The sequence below is a fragment of the Salvia hispanica genome, chromosome 3 (assembly GCF_023119035.1).
Source record: "Salvia hispanica cultivar TCC Black 2014 chromosome 3, UniMelb_Shisp_WGS_1.0, whole genome shotgun sequence".
NCBI classification, from domain to species: Eukaryota; Viridiplantae; Streptophyta; class Magnoliopsida; order Lamiales; family Lamiaceae; genus Salvia; species Salvia hispanica.
In genome coordinates, this window is record NC_062967.1 from 49286839 (window position 1) to 49310971 (window position 24133).

At 33.9% G+C, this 24133-nt stretch overlaps 2 protein-coding genes across 2 annotated transcripts; one reads left to right on the top strand and one right to left on the bottom strand.

Moving 5' to 3' along the window:
* Window positions 1–3663: 3663 nt before the first annotated feature.
* LOC125208917 (late embryogenesis abundant protein At1g64065-like) lies at window positions 3664–4429 on the bottom strand. The gene has a single exon (XM_048108444.1). The coding sequence runs from the start codon at window positions 4304–4306 to the stop codon at window positions 3743–3745; it is 564 nt and encodes a 187-aa protein (XP_047964401.1). The 5' UTR covers window positions 4307–4429; the 3' UTR covers window positions 3664–3742.
* Window positions 4430–8064: 3635 nt separating this feature from the next.
* Window positions 8065–8986, top strand: LOC125216638. Its single transcript, XM_048118395.1, has one exon. The coding sequence runs from the start codon at window positions 8130–8132 to the stop codon at window positions 8802–8804; it is 675 nt and encodes a 224-aa protein (XP_047974352.1). The 5' UTR covers window positions 8065–8129; the 3' UTR covers window positions 8805–8986.
* Window positions 8987–24133: the final 15147 nt, after the last annotated feature.

Genomic DNA, 24133 nt, shown 5'->3' on the forward strand with positions numbered 1-24133 from the left:
CAACAAAAAACGGACAACACGATCACCAAATAATTGAACGGACATCTAGCCAAAAAATAAAGACACAAAAGAAACTAACGACAGAACCATGACCAACACACCTCCCGCCAACAAACAATGCAACAAAGAGGCAAAAGCAACACCACCGCCAAAGCTGAGAGTTATCCCAACCGTAAGAAAAAGAGGGAAAAAAGAGGCATGACGAAGTTCACATTTGTAATAGAACCAATGTTCATAATTAACCACAACGGCTATAATAAAAGCTGGTTATACCGACTAGCCAAATAAGGATGGCAACATTCGGTAATACCTAATCATTGGTTATGATGTGAATATCTTAGCTTTGAATTATGTACTGGTCATAGGCAGAGACAAGACTATGATTTTGACGTTGAGGGATCCTATTTAAGAATGCCGTGGTTTCTTTTTTAGCTACGAAGCCAGTGGAAGCAATTGCGATATGGATCGACATTAATAGAGATTGTGAGAAAATAAATAATTAGATGACGATTGATAGAAACAAGAAATACATGTGGTGACTGCCATTATAAGGGACATTGCCGCTCTCCAGTCATATGGTGATTTTTATCATAAGCAGACATCAAAAGAGATTATCATAATATAAGGAGAGCGGCAATGTCACTGTCATAAGTGCTATTAATATTTAATAAAACTCTTCTTTGACAACTAATTGACAATTTATGGTAATTCAAAACCTTATAATAATCTTTCAAATTTTTTTATGGATTTTGTATTAAGATAGTTCGACGATAAAATTTAATGCAAATACGCTTATACGTTCATACATAAATTAGAAATGTAAGTACAATTAAAATAAATCCTCTTTCATTTGGTGTGTTTTCGCAACTTCCTTATGTTTTCCTCCTCTGTGCTTGCGTTGTTCGGGTGAACAATTTGCTTTTGAATAATTTAGAGTTATTGAACTTTCATGCTCGCTATTTTTTTACTTCGAGTATTTAGCCTTTCTAACAACTCCAACAAGAATGACTGTTGTAGACACGAAAAAATGTGTTACTTAATAATTATTGTAGGTGAAATTTTGAAATAAAGTTAGGTGCGAGGAAAGTTCCTAGCTAGAATCAGTATTAATAATAATACATGTATTATATATATATATATATAGCTCGCCGTTTGAGGAATTATATGCGCTGAAAATGCTTACCTCAATCTCAATATTTCAACCTAATTAATTAATGTTTTATTATTAAAATTATTAATGAAAAATGGAGGTCCCCGCGTTCTTCTAGATAAAACGTGTAAATTATAGTACTATATCGATATGGCGTAGTAATGAATACTATCTTATAATTTTAACATTTTTAATGTTATCATGTGAGAATCGAATGAAAATATGTACAAGTATACCAAATAGCTAATTTGCACGATTGAAGTTTTTCAAATATAGCCATTTAATTAAACTGGCACTAAAATAATTCATTCTTTTGATATTAAGTTGGAAGGAATTAAGCCGTTGTGAATTTTCTTACATTAGTTATTTGAAACATGTGCATTAAACGTATTTACTATTATGTATAGATATGTGGATAGTGAAACATTTGTTGCTGGCTAATTATATTTAGTTATATACTTCCTTCGTCCCGGCCTAAGCGAGACGTTTCATTTTCGCACATGTTTTGAAAAAATTATTATAAATAGTTAAAGTGGTGATAAAATTAAGTAAGGGAGATAATAATGCAGAAGTGACTATTTATAAATTATAATCATTATTTTAGAGAGAGGAATAATGGGGAAAAGAATATTAAACGAACCTAGAGATGCATTTTCAACGATTTAGAGCACATACATATATAATTGACATGATAATATAAATATGCTTTGTACAATAATCGATCTGATGCGCATGTATTCTCCACGAGAATTAGGCTTTATTTTAAGAGTTAAGGCAAAGGTTTATAGATACAAATATTTATAAGTAGTACTCCCTCCGTCCCAAGGAAGATGAACCCTTTCTTGGGCGGCACGGGATTTTATGCAGTTATATTTTGTGTGTTAAGAGGAGAGAGTAAAGTAAGAAAGAGGGAATAAAATAGAGATAAAGGTATTTTCATTTTAAGTAATGGATCATCTTGATTGGGACAAATCAAAAAGGAAAATGGGTCATTTTTAATGGGACGGAGGGAGTACTATTTTTTATCTTTCATTTTGTGGTGATATACAAAGATCTTAAGAAAGAAGACATATAGTATCTACGTACAGCTGTATGTCTGTATCTACATTGAAACTCATATGTAATATTGTAAATGGGATTAAATTTATTTTACGGAATTATGGTTTATAATATAGTAATAGTAGCATTCAGTCGTTGACCATATTAAATTGGCCACCTTCTAGAAGGACATAGTGCATAAGTGAAATTAAATTATTAATTCACACTGGATATGCAAAAGAATGTGCCTGATAAATTAGTAACACTTAAATCGTTTTGGTATATGAGAGAATGAACTGAAATCTTTTTGGTAGTAAATCGTTTTGGTATATGAGAGAATGAACTGAAATCTTTTTGGTAGTATATGATAGAATGAAATGAGGGTGAAATGAAACGGAGATAAGAATGAAATAATAATTTTTTTTATATTTATATACTCCATCCGTCCCATAGAAGATGTCACACTTTCTTTTCTAGTTTATCCCATAAAAGATGTCACATTTCCATTTTTGAAAAAAATTCTCTCTCACATTAATATAAAAATTATATTTTCTCTTTACATCTAACACACAAAACAAAACTTCATAAAATCTCGCGTCATTCTACAAGTATGACATCTTTTGTAGGATGGAGGGAGTATTATTTACTTATATTCCAATCTATATATTATAGTTGTACCAAATAAATGAATAAAATAAAAGTAGAAATTATATTTTATTTCATCATATTCCATTCTATTATACCAAAGGCTGAAAATAATACTCCTACCTTTTCAATTAGCCAGCAAAGCATATGAAACCGCTGTCATTTAAGTTAATTAAACCACTCTTTGAACTTATCTGTAATGTGGAAATTTAATTAGTCAAGCCTTCAATATTCCAAGTTGGCATTAGAGTCGGTAATTCACGAGCACTCTTTTTTGATAAAAAAAGAAAATATATACAGCTGTTTGAAGAAAAAGTAATTTTAAATATTTAAATTACTAATGGTTATTTGAAATAAGTCGATGGCCTATCTCAAATGATTCCGAGTTTGACATTCATGATGGTGTGGGAATTGCTTATAAGCTAACGTCTGAGCTCTCGTGGAGTAGTAATTTTGTATGGTTAATAAACTCATTTAACTTAATTTACATGCCTAACTAGCTCGACTCAAATCATACTAACGACTCAGAGGGTTTATAGTCAATAAGTTCTTTCATTAATTAAAACACTAGCTACTTTAATTACACTAGATCTTTCTGCTTAATTCCATCACGTTTGACCAAATTTCCACGATATATGATGACATTAATTCTTGATTTTCAAATTAAACATAAATTTGACATTTTTACAGATTGGTCCTTAATTATTTAATCTAATATATATGGTTCATTTGGAGCGTTTTGTTATTAAAAAATATAAAACGGGTTAAAATGGGAATTGAAGAAATATTAACATCCACCATGAGTTGTATGCATAACAAATACACAAATATTTATAAAAAAATAAAAATAAAAATAAAAAAACACACCCCATCTAGACGTCGAAGATAATTTACATAATTTATAATCAACTAGCACTTCAAATTCTCAATCTCTTTAGTGCCCAAATTGAGGTCCCAATCACATTTCATTTCACCAGATTTCTTCTTCTTGATGATTTTCATCAAATGCACCTTCCCATTCAATTTTGCTTGGCTTCTGAGCTTCAAATTCCCAGAATTGATCTCATTTCTCAATTCACTACCCGGTCCCCTATCCGTGTTCACGTCCACGGAGATCTCCAACTTCTGCGTTTTCTTGGCCTTGGTGCGCCCCGGGGGGATCACTTGTTCCCCGAGTGGCACACCCTTGTGCAGTATGACGAGGGTGCTCTCGTCATACTTGAAATGACCAAAGTTGGTGTTTTTAATGGTGAGCTGAGCGAGGAGCTTCATTTTGATGGACGTGGTTGTGCCGTTGGTGAAAGTTTCGACGAAGGTGAAAGTTTCGACAACCATAGCATTGAACCCCAGCTTAGGGCTTTTGACCTTCATAACTGTGAGAGCCAACGCTAAAATGATGGCTGCTTGAAACACTATGAATACTGCAACAAATGCTAAGCATTTCTTGCAGCTTCTCCCTTCTCCTTTTGACATTTTTTTGGGAATAAATATGGAGTTTGAGTGTTTTTTTGTTGATATTTGGGAACGAGAAAATGGCAGTTTATATATATTAAGGAAATAGATAGTTCAAAATTCATACTTGTGTCTTCTCGTGTTTTTTATTGTTTTGTTTCTTCTTTTTCTTTTTTGAAATTATATTAAGGAAATTTTAAACAATTTGTCCAATAACCAAACACATGTTTTGACGTAATTTATGGCAGATATCATGTGAATAAAATCATTTAAATGGAAGAATATGTGATATTTACTCCACGATACACTTGGACTTGGTAATAGTAGTAATGATTAATTAATGAGATAAATACAAATATATTTTACGGAAGTCCACTTGTGAATGGTAATAGAGTAATGATAAGTAAATACAACTATCCTTTAGGGAAGCCCAACTTGTGAAGTAAAGCAGTCGGAGCACTTCCAATGCTCTCCCTAAAAACTCCCTTATTTCTCCCTAACTCCTGCCACATCAGCGCCACATCAGCACCAAAATTTATCTCCAATTTTTAGCCAACTTTTAGCCAACTGCTCCAATAGTTTCTCCCTTATTTCTCCCTAACTCAACATTTCATTTTTACATCATCATTTTTAATATTGTTTAATTTTCCCTACAAATGTGTTTAATAAATAGATTTATAATGAACAATTCATCGTTGTATTAATCATTGGAAAATATAATACAACGAGAAAAAAAAAACTACAAATAAAAACCATAAAAAACAAAGATTTAAAAAAACAAAGATTTAAAAAAAACTACAAATAAAAATCATAAAAAACAAAGATTTAAAAAAAACTACAAATAAAAACCATAAAAACAATGATTTAAAAAACAAAGATTTAAAAAAAAAAAAATTATCGCCGATTTATCGCCGAATCGCGCCCACAGTGGGCGGCGATGATTCGGCGATAAATCGGCGATAAGAAGGGAGTTGGCGATAATAAGAGAGTTTTATCGCCGAATTATCGCCGAATTCACTCCAACGCCCGGCGATAATCGGCGATTTTTCGCCGGATTTAACGCCGACCCATTGGGAGTGCTCTAACCGAACTAGCAGTAATATTTTTAGTCAAAATTAAGATATTGTCAAATTCAATTTGCAAAAACACTCTTAGGTTCTTGAATTACATACTCCGTGGAGAAGGATTGATAAATTAATCTTTCACATATTGATTGTGACAATTGACAAAGTGAAATTTCAATATATAAATAAATCTTCTCTTAAGCCACATATGGCAGGTAGTTGTGATTCTACAAGTAAATACTCCATGAACATATGAATTCTTGTCAACCCTTTCGCATTTGCATTTCCTGTTTTTACACCCTAACCGTCCCACACTAATGCTATCATTAAATTTGAGCATTAAAAAATTCCTGTTAATTGGAGTGTTCATATTATATCTATGCAATCGGAGTACTTAGTTTCCCAAAACCTTTATATAAACCACAAAAATCTAGTTTCTACGTGTAAAAGAAACCATAAGGCAAGAAAATTGAATCCGCATGCTGCATTCCTTTCAAAAATGAATTAATGCATACATAATTATTTAATTCAATTTTGTTTTTCACATCATAGTAGAATTGAGAATTCAACAATCTCTAGAATATTGTAGAAAACTTTGAAATTGATGTGAGTGACATACATAGTTGTTTTGACTTGAACCAACTTAATCACTCTATTAATTCCCTTTAATCATACTACCTAATTAATAATTGAGTGTATTCAGCATGACTTTTTATTTTGTGTATGTTATTTTAATTCTAAGACTTCGGTGATTATTATTGACATTATTAATTTTATAAATTACATAAAAATCAAAATTCTACTATTTCTCAATTTTAGATTAATTAAAATGAATGAATAAAATAATAAATTAAATTTTACTTTTTAGATAATTTATAAATTTAGTTAATGAAGAAAATAAAAATAAAAAAGATAAAAGTGATATAAGGACCATAAATAATGTATGAAATTTATATTTATTAGTTAAGGAATGCCATTGAGGATGCTCTTATATATACATTTCAAGCCCCATTCATATTTAGCAATTTAGTGATCTAATGTAAGTTGTCTTAATCATTCCTACTGAAAATTTGGCCAGCGTAAGTTAGCTGAGATTCCTTACTTATCCACGTGTTAATATATATATATACTCACCAATGAGATTAAATTACTGATTTAAGTAACGATTTCCTTACGCATTCACAATCAAAATGAAATAAACAAAAACTAGCCCTTTATTGTCTAGTTGATACAAAACTATAAACTATGGAGTATATTTGTTTGAATGAATCTGACCTTGCATAGATTCTTATAAATTGGTTGTTGTTTCTTTATTATGGATTATTAATTTCTATTTTGAATTAATTGAAATATGCACAACCACAACTAGTAATATAATATGCACTTGAGGTGTATTTACATTAATTAATGTATTTTTTTTTTAATCTTTTGGTACTTATACTTTTAATTTGGCAGAAAGCTGAAAACTGAACTAGTGACAACTCCATTTATTTAGGAAAATTCTACGATTAATTTCTCCAAAAATATATAATTTGGCAGAAAGCTGAAAACTGAACCAGAGACAACTCCATTTATTTAGGAAAATTCTACGATTAATTTGTCTCCAAAAATACTACTATCTACGCAATAATTCTATGATCGACTGTCTCAAAAAAGTAATACAGCACTTTTTCTCTATGAAAAATTAGTTACAATCTCCTTTTTATTTGTCATATTCTATTAGTCCACTTAACTCACCTAACACATACTATTTCACTTTCATACTACAAATCATTCTTCTAAATCTTGAACCGTTCACAATGTGACAAATTCTATTTGAACAATTAAATTCATAGTTTTATGTCTTATCAATCTGCAAAATTCGACATAAAAAATTTCACAAAACATCATCACATAAGTAAACAATCTCTTTTAACAGTTCAATATAAGTATTTAGAATAGCAGTCCGATTTGCAAGATTATATCTTAGGATTAAATATGTATTGTGTTTTATTAATGAGATTGAATCTCATAACTTAATCATAAATGAATAATCATGTGACGATTAGTAATAGTCACTCCTTTCAACTAAAATAATCTCACAATTCACTATTGCATGTATTATACTAGTACTCCCTCCGTTTCTTCATAGTTGAGGCGGAACTTTTCAGCACGGAGTTTTAGAAATGAATGTTGGGTGTCTTAAATAAATAGATAAAAAAGTAAGAGAGAGGAAAATGTAGAGAGGATAAAGTATAAAGTGAATAAAGTAAGAGAGAGTAAAGTAAAAAAGAGAAAAAAGTTACTATATATGGAAATGACCTAACTATGAAGAAACTTTCGGAAATAGAAAAATGACTCGATTATGAAGAAACGAAGGAGTATTAATTATGACAACCGAAAGACACCGGCCAGTTTTTATTAATTCATGCCCGTTTCTACGGCGACAACTTTTTACTAGCGCAGTTAAATTAAAATGTACTCCTATGATTTAATTTAACAAGGTTTCCAAGCCTGCCTTAATTTAGACGTCTGAAAGTCGTTAGTCCAAGTCAACATGGAACTTCTGAGAACTTATCACACCCAATTTTCCAATTGTTATTATAATTAGAACCTTCCTTGACTAATTAATGACTTCACTTATCCGTCACATAAAATCAACTCTCTCCACTAATTTTTTAAAAAAAGCCCTTTAGTCAAATAAATGCGTCCAAACATATATTAGTAGTACTCTCCCTTAATCCCCACTCACTATTTCCTCACACAAAAAAACACAAAATTTCAATCAACACAACAAAGCCATGTCCGAAAAGAAAGAGCAAGTAAAGCCCTTAGCTCCGGCAGCCCACCGCGTCGACATCGAAGACTACGACCGCTCCAACGCCTTCCCTGACGAGCTCGGCCCCCCACTCTGCCGCCGGCGCCAGAGGTGCATCAAACTCTGCGGCTGCTCCGCCGCGATCCTCTTGATCGCGTTGACCGTCGTGCTAGTGCTCATGTTCACCGTCCTACACGTCAAAATTCCGTCGCTAAAGATGAATTCCGTCACCGTGGAGGGCGTCCCCGAGCTCAACTCCATATCGGGCTTCGGGCTGGGCCGTAACTTGACGTTCGGGTTCGGGCTTGAGGTCAAGAACCCGAACGTGGCGTCGTATCGGTTTGGCAACGTGGCGACATTTTTGTACTACGGCGGATCGCTGGTGGGCCAGGCGGAAGGCCCGGCGGGGGAGGCCCGGGCCCGGAAGAGGGTTCGTGTGGATGTTAGGGTGGTAGTTATGGTGGATAAAATTATGGAAGTTGAAAGATTAAAGGGGGATTTAAGCGTTGGAATTTTGAGTATTAGTAGCTTTATGAAGGTTAGTGGGAAGGTTAAAATTACGCAAGCAATTAAAAAGAATTTGGTTGTAGCCAAATTGAATTGCACCATGAATTTGATTGTGAGGACGCAGGGAATTCAAGATTTGAATTGCCACTGAAATTTAGTTTAGATATTAATTTGATTATATTGAGGTCTAGTGATTTTTAATTATAGGAGGGGGAAATCGATCAATAAGCTACAACGAGGCTTGTATACCTTCCGAGTTAATTGTGTTTTAATATTGTATTGGAAACAAATCAAATCTGTATATGGATATTTAGCTAGCTATGATTTTATTTACACTTGTGTGTAGAGGGTGTTTTAATTCAAATATTCAAATGTAACATTCTTGGTAAAACAGAGGTTGGTGATTACAAATTTAATCAACGCCACATGCGGTGTTGGAATTTATGGGTTGATTTTATTTACATATGTCTTTAATATAAAATTCAGCTGGTTATGTATTTATTAAGGTTTTATTTCAGCTAATATAAAATAATTTGTTGAGCAATAAATAATACTCTAATTACTACCATCTCATCCCCAATATTAGCTTTTCCTCAAAAATGATAGATGGTGTCTTTTCTCGTCGACTATCTCCAGGTTACACTAAAACTTAAAATAAGATAGGTATTTAGTTTCAGTAGTATTCTAAAAAGTAAAATCAATCTCATTTTTGGTATTAAGGAAAAAAATACATCTTTAAGTTTACACTAAACTCAAACTTAAAATTTTTCAAATTTTGTGAGTAAAAAAAGGCATAATATAGAGAGTTTTTTTAAGTTTGAGTTTTGTGTAAATGGTTGGAGTAAAATCATATTTGATATTACATTTGCACTAAATGAATTTGAATTTAGTAAAAGTGGTTGGAGATGCTCTTAGGGTGTCTCCGGTGGCGCCCCTCCCACTAGCCCTTCCCATGCCACGTCATCACTAGCCCTTCCCATTCCACTGCCACATCACTAGCCCTTCCCACTGCACTAGGACTTCCCACTAGGACTTCCCGCAATAAAATTAATAAATTCACAATTAAAATTAAAATTTACGGAATTAAAATTTTGACACGAGCCGTATTTATAGAGTTTTATTAAAAAAATAAAAAATAAAATCAGTGGGACGTCCGAGTGGGACGTCCTACCCACGCCACAGTGGCACCCGTCAGGTAGGACGTCAACGGGAGGGGCGAGGGCATCGCAGGTGCACACGGGACGGGCGTGGGCGCCCTTCCCGCCCACTATGGCGCCCGTCAGGTCGCCCGTCCCCGACGGGCGAGTGGGAGGGGCGCCGGTGGAGATATATCTAGCATATGAAAGCATTTTTCAGCAGCTGAGAGTTGACCGCCTCGTATCAATATTCGGTTGATGTCTTACACATAAAGATAAAGAGATAAGTCGAATTCAATCCAAAATATTGGGCATTATTAAATTTTGACCCTTCACTTTCAATTGTTTCAATTAAGACTTAATTTACGAACAAATTAGACTACATAAGTTTTACAATAAATTCAAAGCTAGCATATATAATATGTGAGGCCCAAAGTAGAGACCACACTTAGTACCAAAATCTTTTTTGAGCATCCGCAATAGTAGCCCGCTAGGAGCTAGGATCTGTCCCGTGGGGACTATCTACCTAGAGGGATGGGGGCCGAGCTCGCGGGATACGCGCTGCCCAAAGTACAAAGGCTCATAGATCCGCATACAAAGATGATAACCGATGAGAAAATTTTGAAATTCAAAAAGTATGCGATCAAAAGCTACTACTTAATTAAATCATATTAAACTGCTTTATTAATTAATATAAAATCATTTCAGCATGACATGTAGCTTGTTAGTATTGGTATACTGAAAAGCATATTTCGAGCATTTTGCACGAATAGAATTGCTTGTATATAATAAACTCTACAGTCCACTATTAACCTAAGGCGAGAAGAAGTAACTTTATCGCATTGGTGTTTGCTTATGAATTTATAAGATGTTTCTCAAACATTTACATATATATAGAAGTAAACAAGTTTAATTCTTCTGCATAGTAGATTGATCGTGAACGACGTTCACAGAAGGTCATGTAGTCAGTTTTTTTGTAAAAGATAAATAGAATTTCACAATCTAAATAGTCTTTGACTACCTATCGTGAAATAAATGATGGGTAGTCAGTTAGCATGTTTCCTTACCATAGGAAATAAATGACATTGTTTGGTATAGCATGAAGAATCTAAGAGTTGAAAAAAGTCTTTGTTGGTATTTAATGAAAGGTGAAGTCTTAGTTATTGTTATTTATTAATCATTGTTGACATAACATTGGCCATACGATTCATAATCTGGCCCATTATAACTCAATATAAAAGGAGATCTGTCACGACCGCATTTTGCTAAGGATAGCGAAAGCAGGTTAACCGCGACTAATAAGAGGGGTTAAAGAGAACAAGGAAGAAAAGAGGTAGAACTTGAGAATTTGCACAAAGGCCACGTGGATCGATATCATAAAATAGAAGTCAAGTATTCAATTACATGGTCTTGGAATAGAATAAATATCTCATCATATGAATCGGAGTTCGATGGTGAGATTTTACAATTCTCACTAAGCAAAAGTACAGTGGAATAAGTCCTTACTAAACAACTTCGTGTATGAAGACACGAATAGTTGGAAGATCCACATCGTTATTTAATAAACATCGACTTTATCATCACTCCTTCCTTTTGACGTTCAACCTGCATATTTAGAAATAAATGCAGGGCTGAGTACATGAGTACTCAGTGGACACGTGCCGAAAAACAAAACATACAATATATAGTTGTCAAGCCATCAACAGTAACACACAGAGGTTTTTCTTAAAAGACTCGAGCTTAATAAATTCTTTTGTGAGCTAAAAGTTTGTGGCCCGAACTAAGTTCTTTCATAATTCGTCATATCTAAACATTCGTGCACCGGGTAGGTGGCCACCTCCCATGGCCAACCATTCCAATGTGTTGGGAAGGTGGCCACCTTCCACGGACACCAGAACCAGCCAACCCTCTCGATGACTCACGACTAGCGTCGTGTACACAAGTCTGTGTTGAGATTCTACCCACTCTCAGACCCGAATTCGATTATAACGTTTTGGGGTTACCAAAACAAAAGAGGCACTTAGCCCCACAGATAGGCATCAAAACAAACATTTTATGGCATGACAACAACTTAAAAATAATCGTAGCTCCATTTTGAGAAAAGATAATATTTCATAATTTCACGAGTATTTGATTTATATTCGCACTAATGTGCTGGATATTAAAAGAAAGCCCACCTGATATGCTTATTCCTCAATTAAATTACTCGTGTTGGCCTCACTCTGCCCTCGAGCAATTTATTCTCACTTGGTGGTTCTTCGGTTTATGCGGCTGCTCTCTCCGCGCTGTCATTGCCTCCCTCGTTCTCCTCCCTAGTCCTTGTTGAAATCCTTATGTGTTGTGAAATTTGTGGTGACTAAATGGCGGAGGGAATGGAGGTGGGGAGGCAACTTATATAGGCCTCGATTTTGGCCTCTTGTGTCTGAATTTTGGGGATTGATCCTTCTATTTCTAGGCTATATGCTTGGCCTCCTTGTGAGTTTTGTGATTGGGTTTCTTTACCCCTTTGGTGCATACTTTGTCACCTTGGATTGGCTGATCTCATGGCTGAATTTTGGGAAATTGATATCCTATCTCAGGCTGCAGGTTGAGCTCTCTTTTGAGCTTGTAAGTTGGTCTTCTATGCCTACTTTGGTGTATACTTTGGGGTTGTTCATTAGGGCTGCATTTCTAGCGTTGATGATGAGATTTTCTTTACTCCATTTGAGCTTGGTGATGAGCTCACCCTTTTCTCCTCATTGTTTCTTACCTCACTTGAGTATACCTTATCTCTTGTACTCATTTGAACTTGGGACAATGGAATGATCCCCTGCGTGGACTTGCTGCCATGCTTCACATTTTCTACTACATTTTTGGTTAGCTTTCCTTGTTGGATTTCTTGGGCACATGACAAATTACTAACTTGGTATGTGATTTTCCTTGTAAGTTTGGCTGTCACTTTGGAGTTTAGTGGGGTAGAATCGAGAGAGATGGGGAGAGGAGAAGAAATCTATTCCCTCCGTCCTGTGGGACAACACGGGATTTTAGGAGGTTTTGTTTTGTGTGTTAGGTGGAAAGAGAAAATAGTAATATTTATATTATTGTGAGAGAGAACTTTTTCCAAAAAAGAAAATGTGACATCTTTTGTGGGACAAACTAAAAAGAAAAGTGTGACATCTTTTATGGGATAGAGGGAGTACTAAACATCTCCCACTTTGTTTTGTTGCTAGGTTTAGCAAATGGTTAAGCTTTAGGCCTCGGCATCTGCCAATTCTTAGAGTAGAATTAGTTGTCACTCTATTCTTATTGTAGCAATTTTTCTTTGTATACGCGTACTATTTGTATCTAGATAGATCAAAGTTGTGCACTTATATCTCTTGTACAATTATTACTTGTAACACCATTGGTATTTTTCCACAAAAGAATTTGTTGCTCTTTTAATTCTCTTGCACTTTATTTTCCAAAACAAAGTATTCATATCTCTCAAGGTCAAATATCACAACGAGAATCCACGATTACAAGATAACACAGCTACTAGTAGAAATTAATAATACTAATACATACGATTTATCCCGATAAGAGGAAACGAAATTCGGGGCGTCACAAGATTAGAAAAAAGATTTTGACATAATTCAGTTACAATTTTCGTGTCCACTTTCACTGGTGGACGGAAATTTCAAAGAGTGAAATGGAGAGACTGAACTACAATGTGTGTGTTTCGTACCGTTTATAATGAATGTGTCTGTCTATGTCACCTTTTTACGTGTTTCAATTGTAATTTGAAATGCAGAGTTGTGTTTTTTTAATATTTAAGATAAAATAATTAGTATTGATGTTCCTATAAAATAAATGAATATAATTATACAATGATGTAAGTTTATAACATCAATTGATTCTAAAAGAAATGTGTCTAAAACTGAAACTAACCAAATAACGTGCGAAATACTAAGAAAACTAGGAAATACAGAGTATTAACCAAAACTGTGTCGCCTATACTAACCAAATAACGCACGAAATACGAAACTGCAGGTCTCTCAGTAGGCGTGGCTTTCATCGATAAACCATGAGTTTCCCTATAAATCGACTCCTTCACCAGATCTCAAAGGTCAAAACTGTATCGCCTATACTGAGACTGTACGATTGTCGAGTCACTTGAAGGTATTTTTGGAAAAATCATTCTGTCACAATAATGCATGACCACATTAAGAAGACATATTAACAAGCATTGCATAAGCAAAAACTGTTATTCAATAGAGCATTAACAGTAAGAAAATCAAACCAAAATGTATTAAGCAAATAAACAATTATGTTATCTATCCGAAAACAACACTGCCACAAACACCGCCATCCCAAGCTGAGATATCAATCCTCAATCACACAAGATAATTTCACAATAATGCAACACAAGATGAAGAGATAAACAATTATGCTAACTTTCTTAAAACAACACTGCCACAAACACCGGTAGGAACCTAATACTATTGCTACAACATTTCCTACTACACCACTACTAAATGGACATATGGATCCTATTTGGCAATAAATAAATCATTTCCCAACACAACCTCTCTCCTCTCCCTACTTTCTTAAATTACGTTTCATTCAATAAATATCATTAGAAAACATCTTTCCTCCACATTCTTTCTCCTATTTTTTGTTAATCTAAATAAATAACCAATCAAAAAATTATCCAATAAATCTAAATTCTTTTATTTGTCTTCTCTACCTTCTCTCCCTGTTTTTCTTAATCTACATAATTGTATTAGTCATTATTAAAAAAAAAATAGAAGGGCTATATGATAAATAGATATAAAATATGTTTCAGTAAATAAATAAATGTGTAAAATAATATAATCAATAATAAAACTAATTCATATAAATTGAATATTTAATTGGTATAGTTAATTATAAAAATAGCTTATTTTAATAATAATTTTTTTTTTTTTTTAAATGAACACCTTCACGGTGGAGGGTTGAGTAAGTCCCTCATCCCATATATATCATGTAAACAAAGGCGGTACAACGACCATTCCGAAAAGTGGAAGGCCCAAAGTGCGACGAATTACAACCAAAATAAAAAAGAAAATTCAAAATTTAAAGCTAGGCATGCCTAGCTGATCAAGTCTCGCCAAGGCTCTTGCCCGGGACGGGATAGCACTCCCCTCAAATCTCTCCACTTTAATAATAAAACTTAGTTCTATAACATTATAAAATTATGGTACAAGTTAAAAATTTGTATTCAACTAGAAAAATTATTGCCATAAATTTTGAATAAATGTGAGAACTAGTGCAAGTTAAAAATTTGTACTCAAATAAAAAAAAAATATTGTCATAAATTTAGAATAAATGTGATGAAAATTGTTACCATGCTCTAGATTAATTCCATTGCTAAATGAAATATTAGAAGTTAATATAACAATTTATAAAAAAAGTTTAGTTTTTATATTTTTTTTATTGGTAAAAGATTAATACAAGTATTTATTAAAATTAACAAAAGTAGATCATTTCCGCTATTCGGCAAAAATCAAATCATTTCCCAACACAACCTCTCTCCTCTATCTTTAGTTCTTTACTCTCCCTTATTCTTCCTTAATGTACGTTTCAATAAATACAAATATAAACCTCTTTCCTCTACCCTCTCTCCCGAAAATGATCACCTAATACATTTCCTAATCCACTCCTCACATACATGGTAATACATGGTAATGGACACCACCATCAAATTTTATATTTGTGAGGGGTGGATTAGGAAATGTATTAGGAAAAGAATTAGGTGATCCTTTCCGGCCAAATAGGACCCACATGTCCATTTAGTAGTGGTGTAGTAGGAAATGTTGTAGCATTATGATAAGTCTAATTCCATGCATCAGTTATGGGGTAAAATTCTGTGATTTCATGGGTCTAACAAGGGTTTATAAGCCAGGTGTGTAGAGAAACCGCTAGCCCCAGGAAGAAAATAAAGATTACTGGGGAAAGGAAGCTAGCGGGAAAATTAAGCAGAAAAAGGAAGAGCCAATATACTGAGGAGCATCGAATCAGAGGGCAAAATGGAGATTGCAGGAACAGTCTAGAAGCTTTGTCCGCTATAAATAAGAGCATACGCTTGACATGAGCATCATCACTTTTCAGCTCTTAGCTTAGTTTTCACTTTTCTATACACACACTCACAGGGAATTTGGTGCGGGGGTTCACATTTCAGCTAAATAGTATCGCAACACCGTCTCCACGGAGGCGAAGAAACAATCGTCTTTTGCTTTTTCTGTTTACTTCTCGTACTCACCGAGCCCTCGCTGTTCGAGGCTCGGCTCTTTTTTGCTATTATCGTTGGATACTTCGTACTTTGCAATGGATATCGCTACTTTGTTTTCGTTTATCTTATCGTGGCACTTTTGGTTTGATTGCTGATTATTGTTGGTTGATCTGAGTTTGGAGTTGGTTTGTGAGAAATTTGTTGTTGATCGGTTGAATCTACGTAAACTTGTAAGGATCGGAGATGGAAATGATGTTTGATTGTTGTGGATGGCTTGGATCCGGAGTGGATTAAGCGTCCTGTGATTGGATCTGCTTGTTTTCGTTTCATTTAGTTGTTTAAGTTATGCATTCTCGTTTTGCCTCGTCTAAGTAGTCGTAGATCTGCTTTAGTTTTACTTGTTCTTCATTTCTATCGGTTTAATTTCGTTAAATTTGTTTCGATCTTCGTTTTGCTCTGTTTTAGCTGGTTGTTTCGTGATAAATATTGGAGAAGATGATGTCGTTGTTAGTTAGTCCTTTAGTTAGTTATTTTGCAGCTTTTCAGTCGTACTATGCTGTTTTGGTAAGTGGTCCCCACGTTTAGTTTTTCCCAAGTCTAGGTTAATTTAGGTAACTGTTCGCTCGGTCTAGTAACTGTCTTGCTCTATTTCAGTTAATATGCATGCTTTTATGTCTCTGCCTAGATCTAGCTGTTAGAGTAGAATATTTCATTTACCAAGTCTAGGAATAAAAGCTCAACCCCAAAAATTGCGTGGCAGCAGCCAAAAAAAAATAGTTCCCAAGTCTTTGAACATGTTTACTTGCGCATTCATCTCTATGGATTCGATCCCTACTTACCTGTACTATTTTTCTTAGCTAAAGTGGGTTGAGGGTTTTGAAGAGGGAGTTAAGGTAGTGATTGTGTGCCCAACGACAGGTAGCTCAAGGTTCTCTAAGTTCCTAGTTCCTGGACCGAGGATTTTCTTTATTAATTTTAGAACACTCTTTCGCTGACCATTAAACTTCATAAACAGACTCTTCACATTAGCATACTCTTCACATTAGCATTAGGTGATCCCTATCGTAGATTTTGGATTATTTGGTTGTCTCGCTAGCATAAGTTTGACTCTTATCCTTCTTAAATTGAACAGTTTCTTATCTTTTTTGCTTTGCTATAATGACTTGGTTGTTTTGTACATATCATGAACTATTCACGTGCGTTATATGACTAAAAATGATTATGTGAAGATTGTTTGGTATATTAACATGTTTAAGTGTAGTAGTTATAATAAGAACTAGCAAGTTCCCATGCCTAAAATAGTTTATGTATCAGTCAGAATAATCCATGCAACGTAGTAGTTATAGTAGCAACTAGCAAGTTCTCATGCTCTTGTTATTTAAGTTTTTTTTTTTAAATTAACTTCTTTATGAAGGAGGAAATTACAAATAAACTCCTAAGAAAGGAGGAAATTACAACTGACGTCGAGATGGCTCGAACTCGGCACCTCATACATTGTTATTTAAGTTTTGTTCTAGTAAGTTGCTCAACTGACTTTTAGTGTCCACCCTTTTAGAAATGTTATATTTCTTGATACACAATTGTGCTTACATGATTTATATTGTGATTAACTATGCTTATTATTATTTTGAAGGCAAATTAAAAAATTGGACCTTATAGGAGAAGAATTGTGATAGAGAATTGAGATGATATATGTACTCTTTTCTCTCAATATCGTGCTGACTGGCAAGGTGTAAAAACACATCAGGAAGACACTGTAGAGGTTGAGGTTGATTATGCTACAATTGGGGACTCATTTGACAAGCAATGTGAAGAAGAAGTTGATGCTATGAGTGATTTGTTGGCTCAAAAAAAGCTAAGAACAACATCTTCCTCAAGTTCCCTTGGACCGAAGAAGAAGACGGATTCGAAGATCATATCTGATTGTATGCATCGTATGTCCACTGATTTTGGTGACTATCTGTTGGTGGAGAGAAAGAAGGTTGAGCTTCTTATGGTGCAACAAAAAATGGATCCCCCAAGAAATTTTAGCAGCATTGAAGACTATTGATTTAGATGAGATGCAAATGATCAAGGCTTTGGATTTGATGATGCAAGATGGCATATTATTCCATATATTTGTTGGAATACCAGTGGAGATGAAATACAAGTGGCTAAAAGTACAACTTGATAAGTAAAGTTGTCTTTCCAATTGAACTTGTTTGAACTTGAATATGTTTTATTTAATCTAGTAGACTTTGTCTATGAAGAATAGTAGTACTAATTTTTTACTTTTGTCCTTTTACCACGTGAGATGATGCAAATTGTAGTATTTGCAAATTGTGGTATTTTAATATCCACTCATATATATATATATATATATATAGGGGTGCGTTAAAATGACAACACTTTTAAAATGACACTGTGACACCACGCTAGACTGCAATATTATATATGCTAGACTGCAATAGTATAAACGCTAGACTGCAATCTATAGATTGCAGTCTAGCGTATTGGATATTGCAGTCGAGAAAAATTGCAGTCTAGTGTATTGGATATTGCAGTCCGTGAAAATTTACCCTTGAGCAATTTTTATGATTGCCACATGGCAGCTTATTATTCGTCCACATGTACAAATGAGGCTAGGAATGGTGGTATGGTGTTACTTTAAGAGGTGTTGTCATTTTAACACAATCCTCTATATATATATATATATTAATTATCATTGATTATTATTATTATATTATTATTATTATTATTATATAATGTAGTAATTATTTTTTGATATAATAATAGTCAATGGAAATTTTTTTTTATCTATTTTAAAACGTTGATAACTAATTCCAAATCAATATCAATTATTGAGTTCCAAACAAATGGTCTGAAATTATAATAGTACAATTTTATATAAATTCATCATTTATACAAAGGATTTGTAATTGAATTACTCCCTCCGTCCGTGAATAGAATGTTGGGGTTTGGTGCCCCTTGCACAACGGAAGACTTGTACAAAACAAATAAATCATATACGGATCTATTTGATCGATTATGCGATTAATCAATTCACATGTTAAACAGATAATTCCATGCTAAGAACGCAAATAATTCATGCTTAGAAAATATAAATCCTAAACATGATTAGACTATCTATTTGACCGATTATGCGATTAATCAATTCACATGTTAAATAGATAATTGCATGCTAGAACACAAATAATTCATGCTTAGAAAATATAAATCCTAATTCATGCTTAGAGTTACCGATTTGATTCTCCAAAGAATCGACGATTGCTCGCGCCTTCTCCATGATGATGATATTGAGTACTAGACCACAGATCTTCTCTTTGGTTCTCGAACTGTATTCCGATATCAGTGTGGGTTGATCTTATCAAAATACTAGGACTCGAATAGAGAAGACAGAAAATTCCCCATGGAGGAGAAAACAAAAAAAATCGCTTCCTTCTGTAGAGAGAAAGGAACGAAAATTTCATAATGAAATAAATTAATTATTCTGTCTCCTTTATTCTCCTATTTATATTAAGTTCCTTTTGGGCACAGACAGATATCTATGGAAGGTTTTGGATATGGGCTCCCCCAATTTGCTTTTTACTAATTAAATTGAACCCACAATTTAATACAAGCTTTAATTGGAATATTACGAGCAGCCACTACAGAAGTAATATTGAACTCTCCCCATCCAAATCCGAAATCACAAGTAATCCGAGTTTCCGTTATTTATATTATTTATTTCTCGCGCTTAAGATATAAATATCCATTAATTAATTAATGTATGCTATGGACTTAATTAATTAATATCTTATTGACTCCAAGAGTAGACTTAACAAGAAACACTTATTTATTATTCATAGAGTAATAAAACTCCAACTGGCCAGTTTTCCGAATAATAAAACCTTGTTCGAGCTCCTCTTGAGGACATTATCAAACGAGACTCACCTCGCGCACGATTCAACATAATAGCAATCCTAGCACCGCTAGATATTAATCACCACTACCCAATATATCAGGATTATTGGGTTGCGAAAAACCCGCACCATTTGATAAGTCAAAGTAGTGCATAATCAATACCATATGCTCAATGCTAACATATGTAGATTAAGAAATAATATTTATTCAAGACCTAGTCTTTCAGTAGATAGCATAAAGACACGTCTTCTTGTTAGATCCGTTCAGTGCTATATCACACCAATGTCATCTTATTTCAGTAAGGCTTAGAAATATGCGGACTGACATAGCAACCTTTCACGATAGGTAGCCAAAGCCTATCTAGGTTGTGAAATTCTTCTTTTTTCTTTTGCAAAGCATTGCATAGATCTGACCGTGTTATCTTAAAGTGGACGTCGCCCACAACCGGTCTACTAAGCAAAAAACTTAGGCTTTGTTTACTTCTTATGCATTTAAATGCTTGTAAAACATCTTATTAATGTACAAGCAAACACAATGTAATAATAATAGTGATTCTATTCGTGCGAGACTGCTCGAATAATACTGAATCAGGTTAAAAGTGGATTGTAGAGTTTTTGCATACAAAAGCAAGATTCTATTCTCGCGAACTTGCTCAAAACATGCTTTCCAGTATACCAACCTTAACATAGGAGTCTCGTTTTTCCATTTTAGTCCATCCGCGAATAGGAGTCTCGGTACACTTTTACCATAAATGGTAATAGGGTCCCACATTCTACTAACTTATTCCACTCACATTTCATTTAAAACTAATATATACAAGTGGGACTCATATTCCACTAATTTTTTTCCATCCACTTTTCTTAACATTTCTTAAAACCCGTGCCGCTAAGAAATGAGACTCCTAATAGCGGAATTGAAATGTAATTCAATTCCATCCGATTCAATTCCATGGAATTCCAATTCCATGTATCGAACGGAACCCTAAGTTACTGATTGTAGTATTTTATCGTTTCATTAATTGTATGTTTCCTCATTTGTTAGGTATTTGGTTGTTTCTCATTAATTGTCATTTTGCCATTTGTTTGTAGAGATATACTGATGGTGGTATTTTGTTATTTCTCATTAATTGTTCATTTTGTCATTTGTTTATTGAGATACTGATGGTGGTATTTGTTGGTTACAACATCGGATAAGGGAGGGAAGTTGGAATACGTATATAATTTATGTCTCATCCCAATTAGTTTTAGGCCTTTTGGGCTTGACCCAAATATAAATTCGTGCGAGCTTGACCCAAAGCGGACAATATCAAACTAGTGTCCGGCGGATGATCCTAACAAGTGGTATCAGAGCCCAGGTGGCTTTGGGTCGGGCCTGATGGTGCTATTTGTTGGGTTACAAACCTATCCCACATCAGATAAGGGAGGGAAGTTGGAAGATGTATATAATTCATGTCTCATCCCAATTAGTTTGAGGCCTTTTGGGCTTGACCCAAAAATAAATCCGGCGGGCTTAACTCAAAGCGGACAATATCAAACTAGTGTTCAGTCGACGATCCTAACAAGTGGTATCAGAGCCTAGGTGGCTTTGGGTCGGACCTGGATGAGCCCCAGTTAGGGTCGGGCCCTAAAAGACTTGAGTTAGAGTCGGGCCTAGGATGACCCAAGGGCCAGGGCTGGAACGACCCATGTTCGTGTTGATTGTGTTCCCAATGTGGTCTCGGTTTGAGGGGAGGTTTGTTGGGTTACAAACCTATCCCACATCGGATGGGGGGTGGGAGTTGGAAGGTTTATATAATTCATGTTCAATCTCAATTAATTAGTTTAAGGCCTTTTGAGAGTGACCCAAAAATAAATCCGTGCAGGCTTAACCCAAAGCGGACAATGTCAAACTAATGTGCAGTCAACGATCCTTACTGTACCGTTCGGCTGTTTCGCATTAATTGTCCCTTTTGTTTGCAGATTCTACATATTGTCTGTCTCTTCCCAATATTCAAAATATATTATTGACGGTGGTGCATCTTATGTAATAGTGCAAGCAAAAGGTTGCCTAATAATCCTTGATAAACGATTTCATTCCTTGGCTGAACTGCAAAGGCTAATGGTGAAACTTCCAGGCCTATACTTTGATAATTCAAAATAATTAATATAAGTTCAAAATCCTAAAAACATTCTTTCATCTTCCATACCAAAAAAGGATTATCAGAAACTATATTCTTTGAAATCACATTTTTCAGAAATCAGAATATTTAACAAGATTACTTTCCACAAACAAACGGGATCAAGGTGTTTTAATTGGGACTTGGGATTATGGAGTTACAACCTTCTCTCAAGCAAACATGTTAATCATTCCACATGCAGTCTTCTATATACTATCATTACTCGAATCTAATAGTATATGATATTAATATTCTTACCTGATTTATTACAAGTAAAAGATTAGCAAAGTTTCCATCCTAATTTAAAATGATATCGAAGTTAGCAAATATGATCTTTATGGATCCTGGCACACTTTAATTTGATTTTCACCAAATGTCTAGTTAAAGATATGGTTCGTTGTGTGACAGCTCGTCATTTAAGTATTACCCACTTTGTAATCTATTCAAACATTCTTTAAAATCTTGACAACCATGCATGCATGTTTGTGATTGTCATTTAGATAAAAAAAAAATTAATTAAACATAGCCTATAAGTAACTAATTTTTTTTGCAATTATATAATCCTCTTGAAAAAAATTCTACACTTTCAAATTCCCATCATTGAGCAATTCATTTAAGAGCTAATCGGTTGCGGACTAGTCCAATTAAAATTTTATCGAAGATAAATGTCTAACTCTATCAATTAATTTAACGGATCATATTGTGAATTTAGGTTTCACTAAAATGCCAGTAACAAGAACCTATCAAAATTTCCATGCACATTAATTTAGAACGATGTAACGATGTAACGATTTACGACTTTTAGTGGTATATTCCACCTAATTTGTTGTTATTTGGATTTGGGTCATCATTCATGCTTAATGATTCTCCAGTTGGTGCAATATTTTGATATCGCACCTTAAGTAGTTAAATTATCATTATCCTGTCCCTAACTTTCGCCCGCCAATTAAGATTAGTTTTATATATATCACCCAGTTACAATTTATTATATTATCAATTATGAAATTGAAAGTGATGTACATACAATGGGCCTTAATTAATTTAAATAAAACTGCAACTACTATTTTTCCAAACAAACTAACAATAATTACAGAGATTTAAATACCAATTTCGGAATGTACTTCCAGTATCCAAATTTTGTTTTTATGAATGGGTGCATTCAAGTTCAGTTACTGCCGGAAATGTACTACCAAATGCAAAATACAAAAATGCAATAATATTTTCACCACTTGCAATACTATTTTGTCCTCGTATAAAAATGCAAGGGAAGGGCCACATGCAATAATACTTCGACTTGTACATCTTTACGACTTTAAGTCATTGGTTGGATCGTGAATGCATCACTTTGCTGAATATAGTCATTTTGTGATAAATGAATTTGAAATGTCATTAATTTATCGTTGTTATTTGACGGTCACACTTTCCTTTTAGTTTATCTCATATAAAATGTCACATTTTATTTTTAAAGTTCTTTCTAGCATGAATATATAAAAATATTTTTTTCTCATTTACTTAATACACAAAATAATATTATTGAAAATCTCGTGAGTTATCACCCAAGTGTGACATCTACTATGGAATGGAGGGAGTATGTAACTGATGAATATACCAAAGTAAACATAATAATGGAGTACCATATATGCTAATTAAAAAGATGGTCAAAATGTCAAATCTTATCACATGATGTGGAGCAAAGGAGACCATAATCATATAGTATATAATTAGTACTACTAAACAACAACACTCTAGGTTCACCACCTAATTAATTCTTAAGTTTAAGAGGAGTTTTGATGTAATCTTATCTTAGGTCAGTTGTGTATATATAGTTAATTATATATTCAAATATTCTAAGTACTAGTAGTTTACAAACATGGGTATCCAGATACAGCTAACAACATAATTATGCCTAAAGATTCTATCCATAAATTAGTTGATGTCGGATCAAATTATTCTATCTGTATTCTCGGGCTTGCAAAAATAAAAAAAAACTAAAATGCCAATGCTCTACATCATTTCTGACGAATGTTTATAAATATGGATTAGTTTCTTAACAAGTT

Bases quoted from the DNA above. Each gene is read 5' to 3' on its own strand.
- LOC125216638 (XM_048118395.1), top strand. From the start codon at position 8,130: ATGTCCGAAAAGAAAGAGCAAGTAAAGCCCTTAGCTCCGGCAGCCCAC.
- LOC125208917 (XM_048108444.1), bottom strand. From the start codon at position 4,306: ATGTCAAAAGGAGAAGGGAGAAGCTGCAAGAAATGCTTAGCATTTGTT.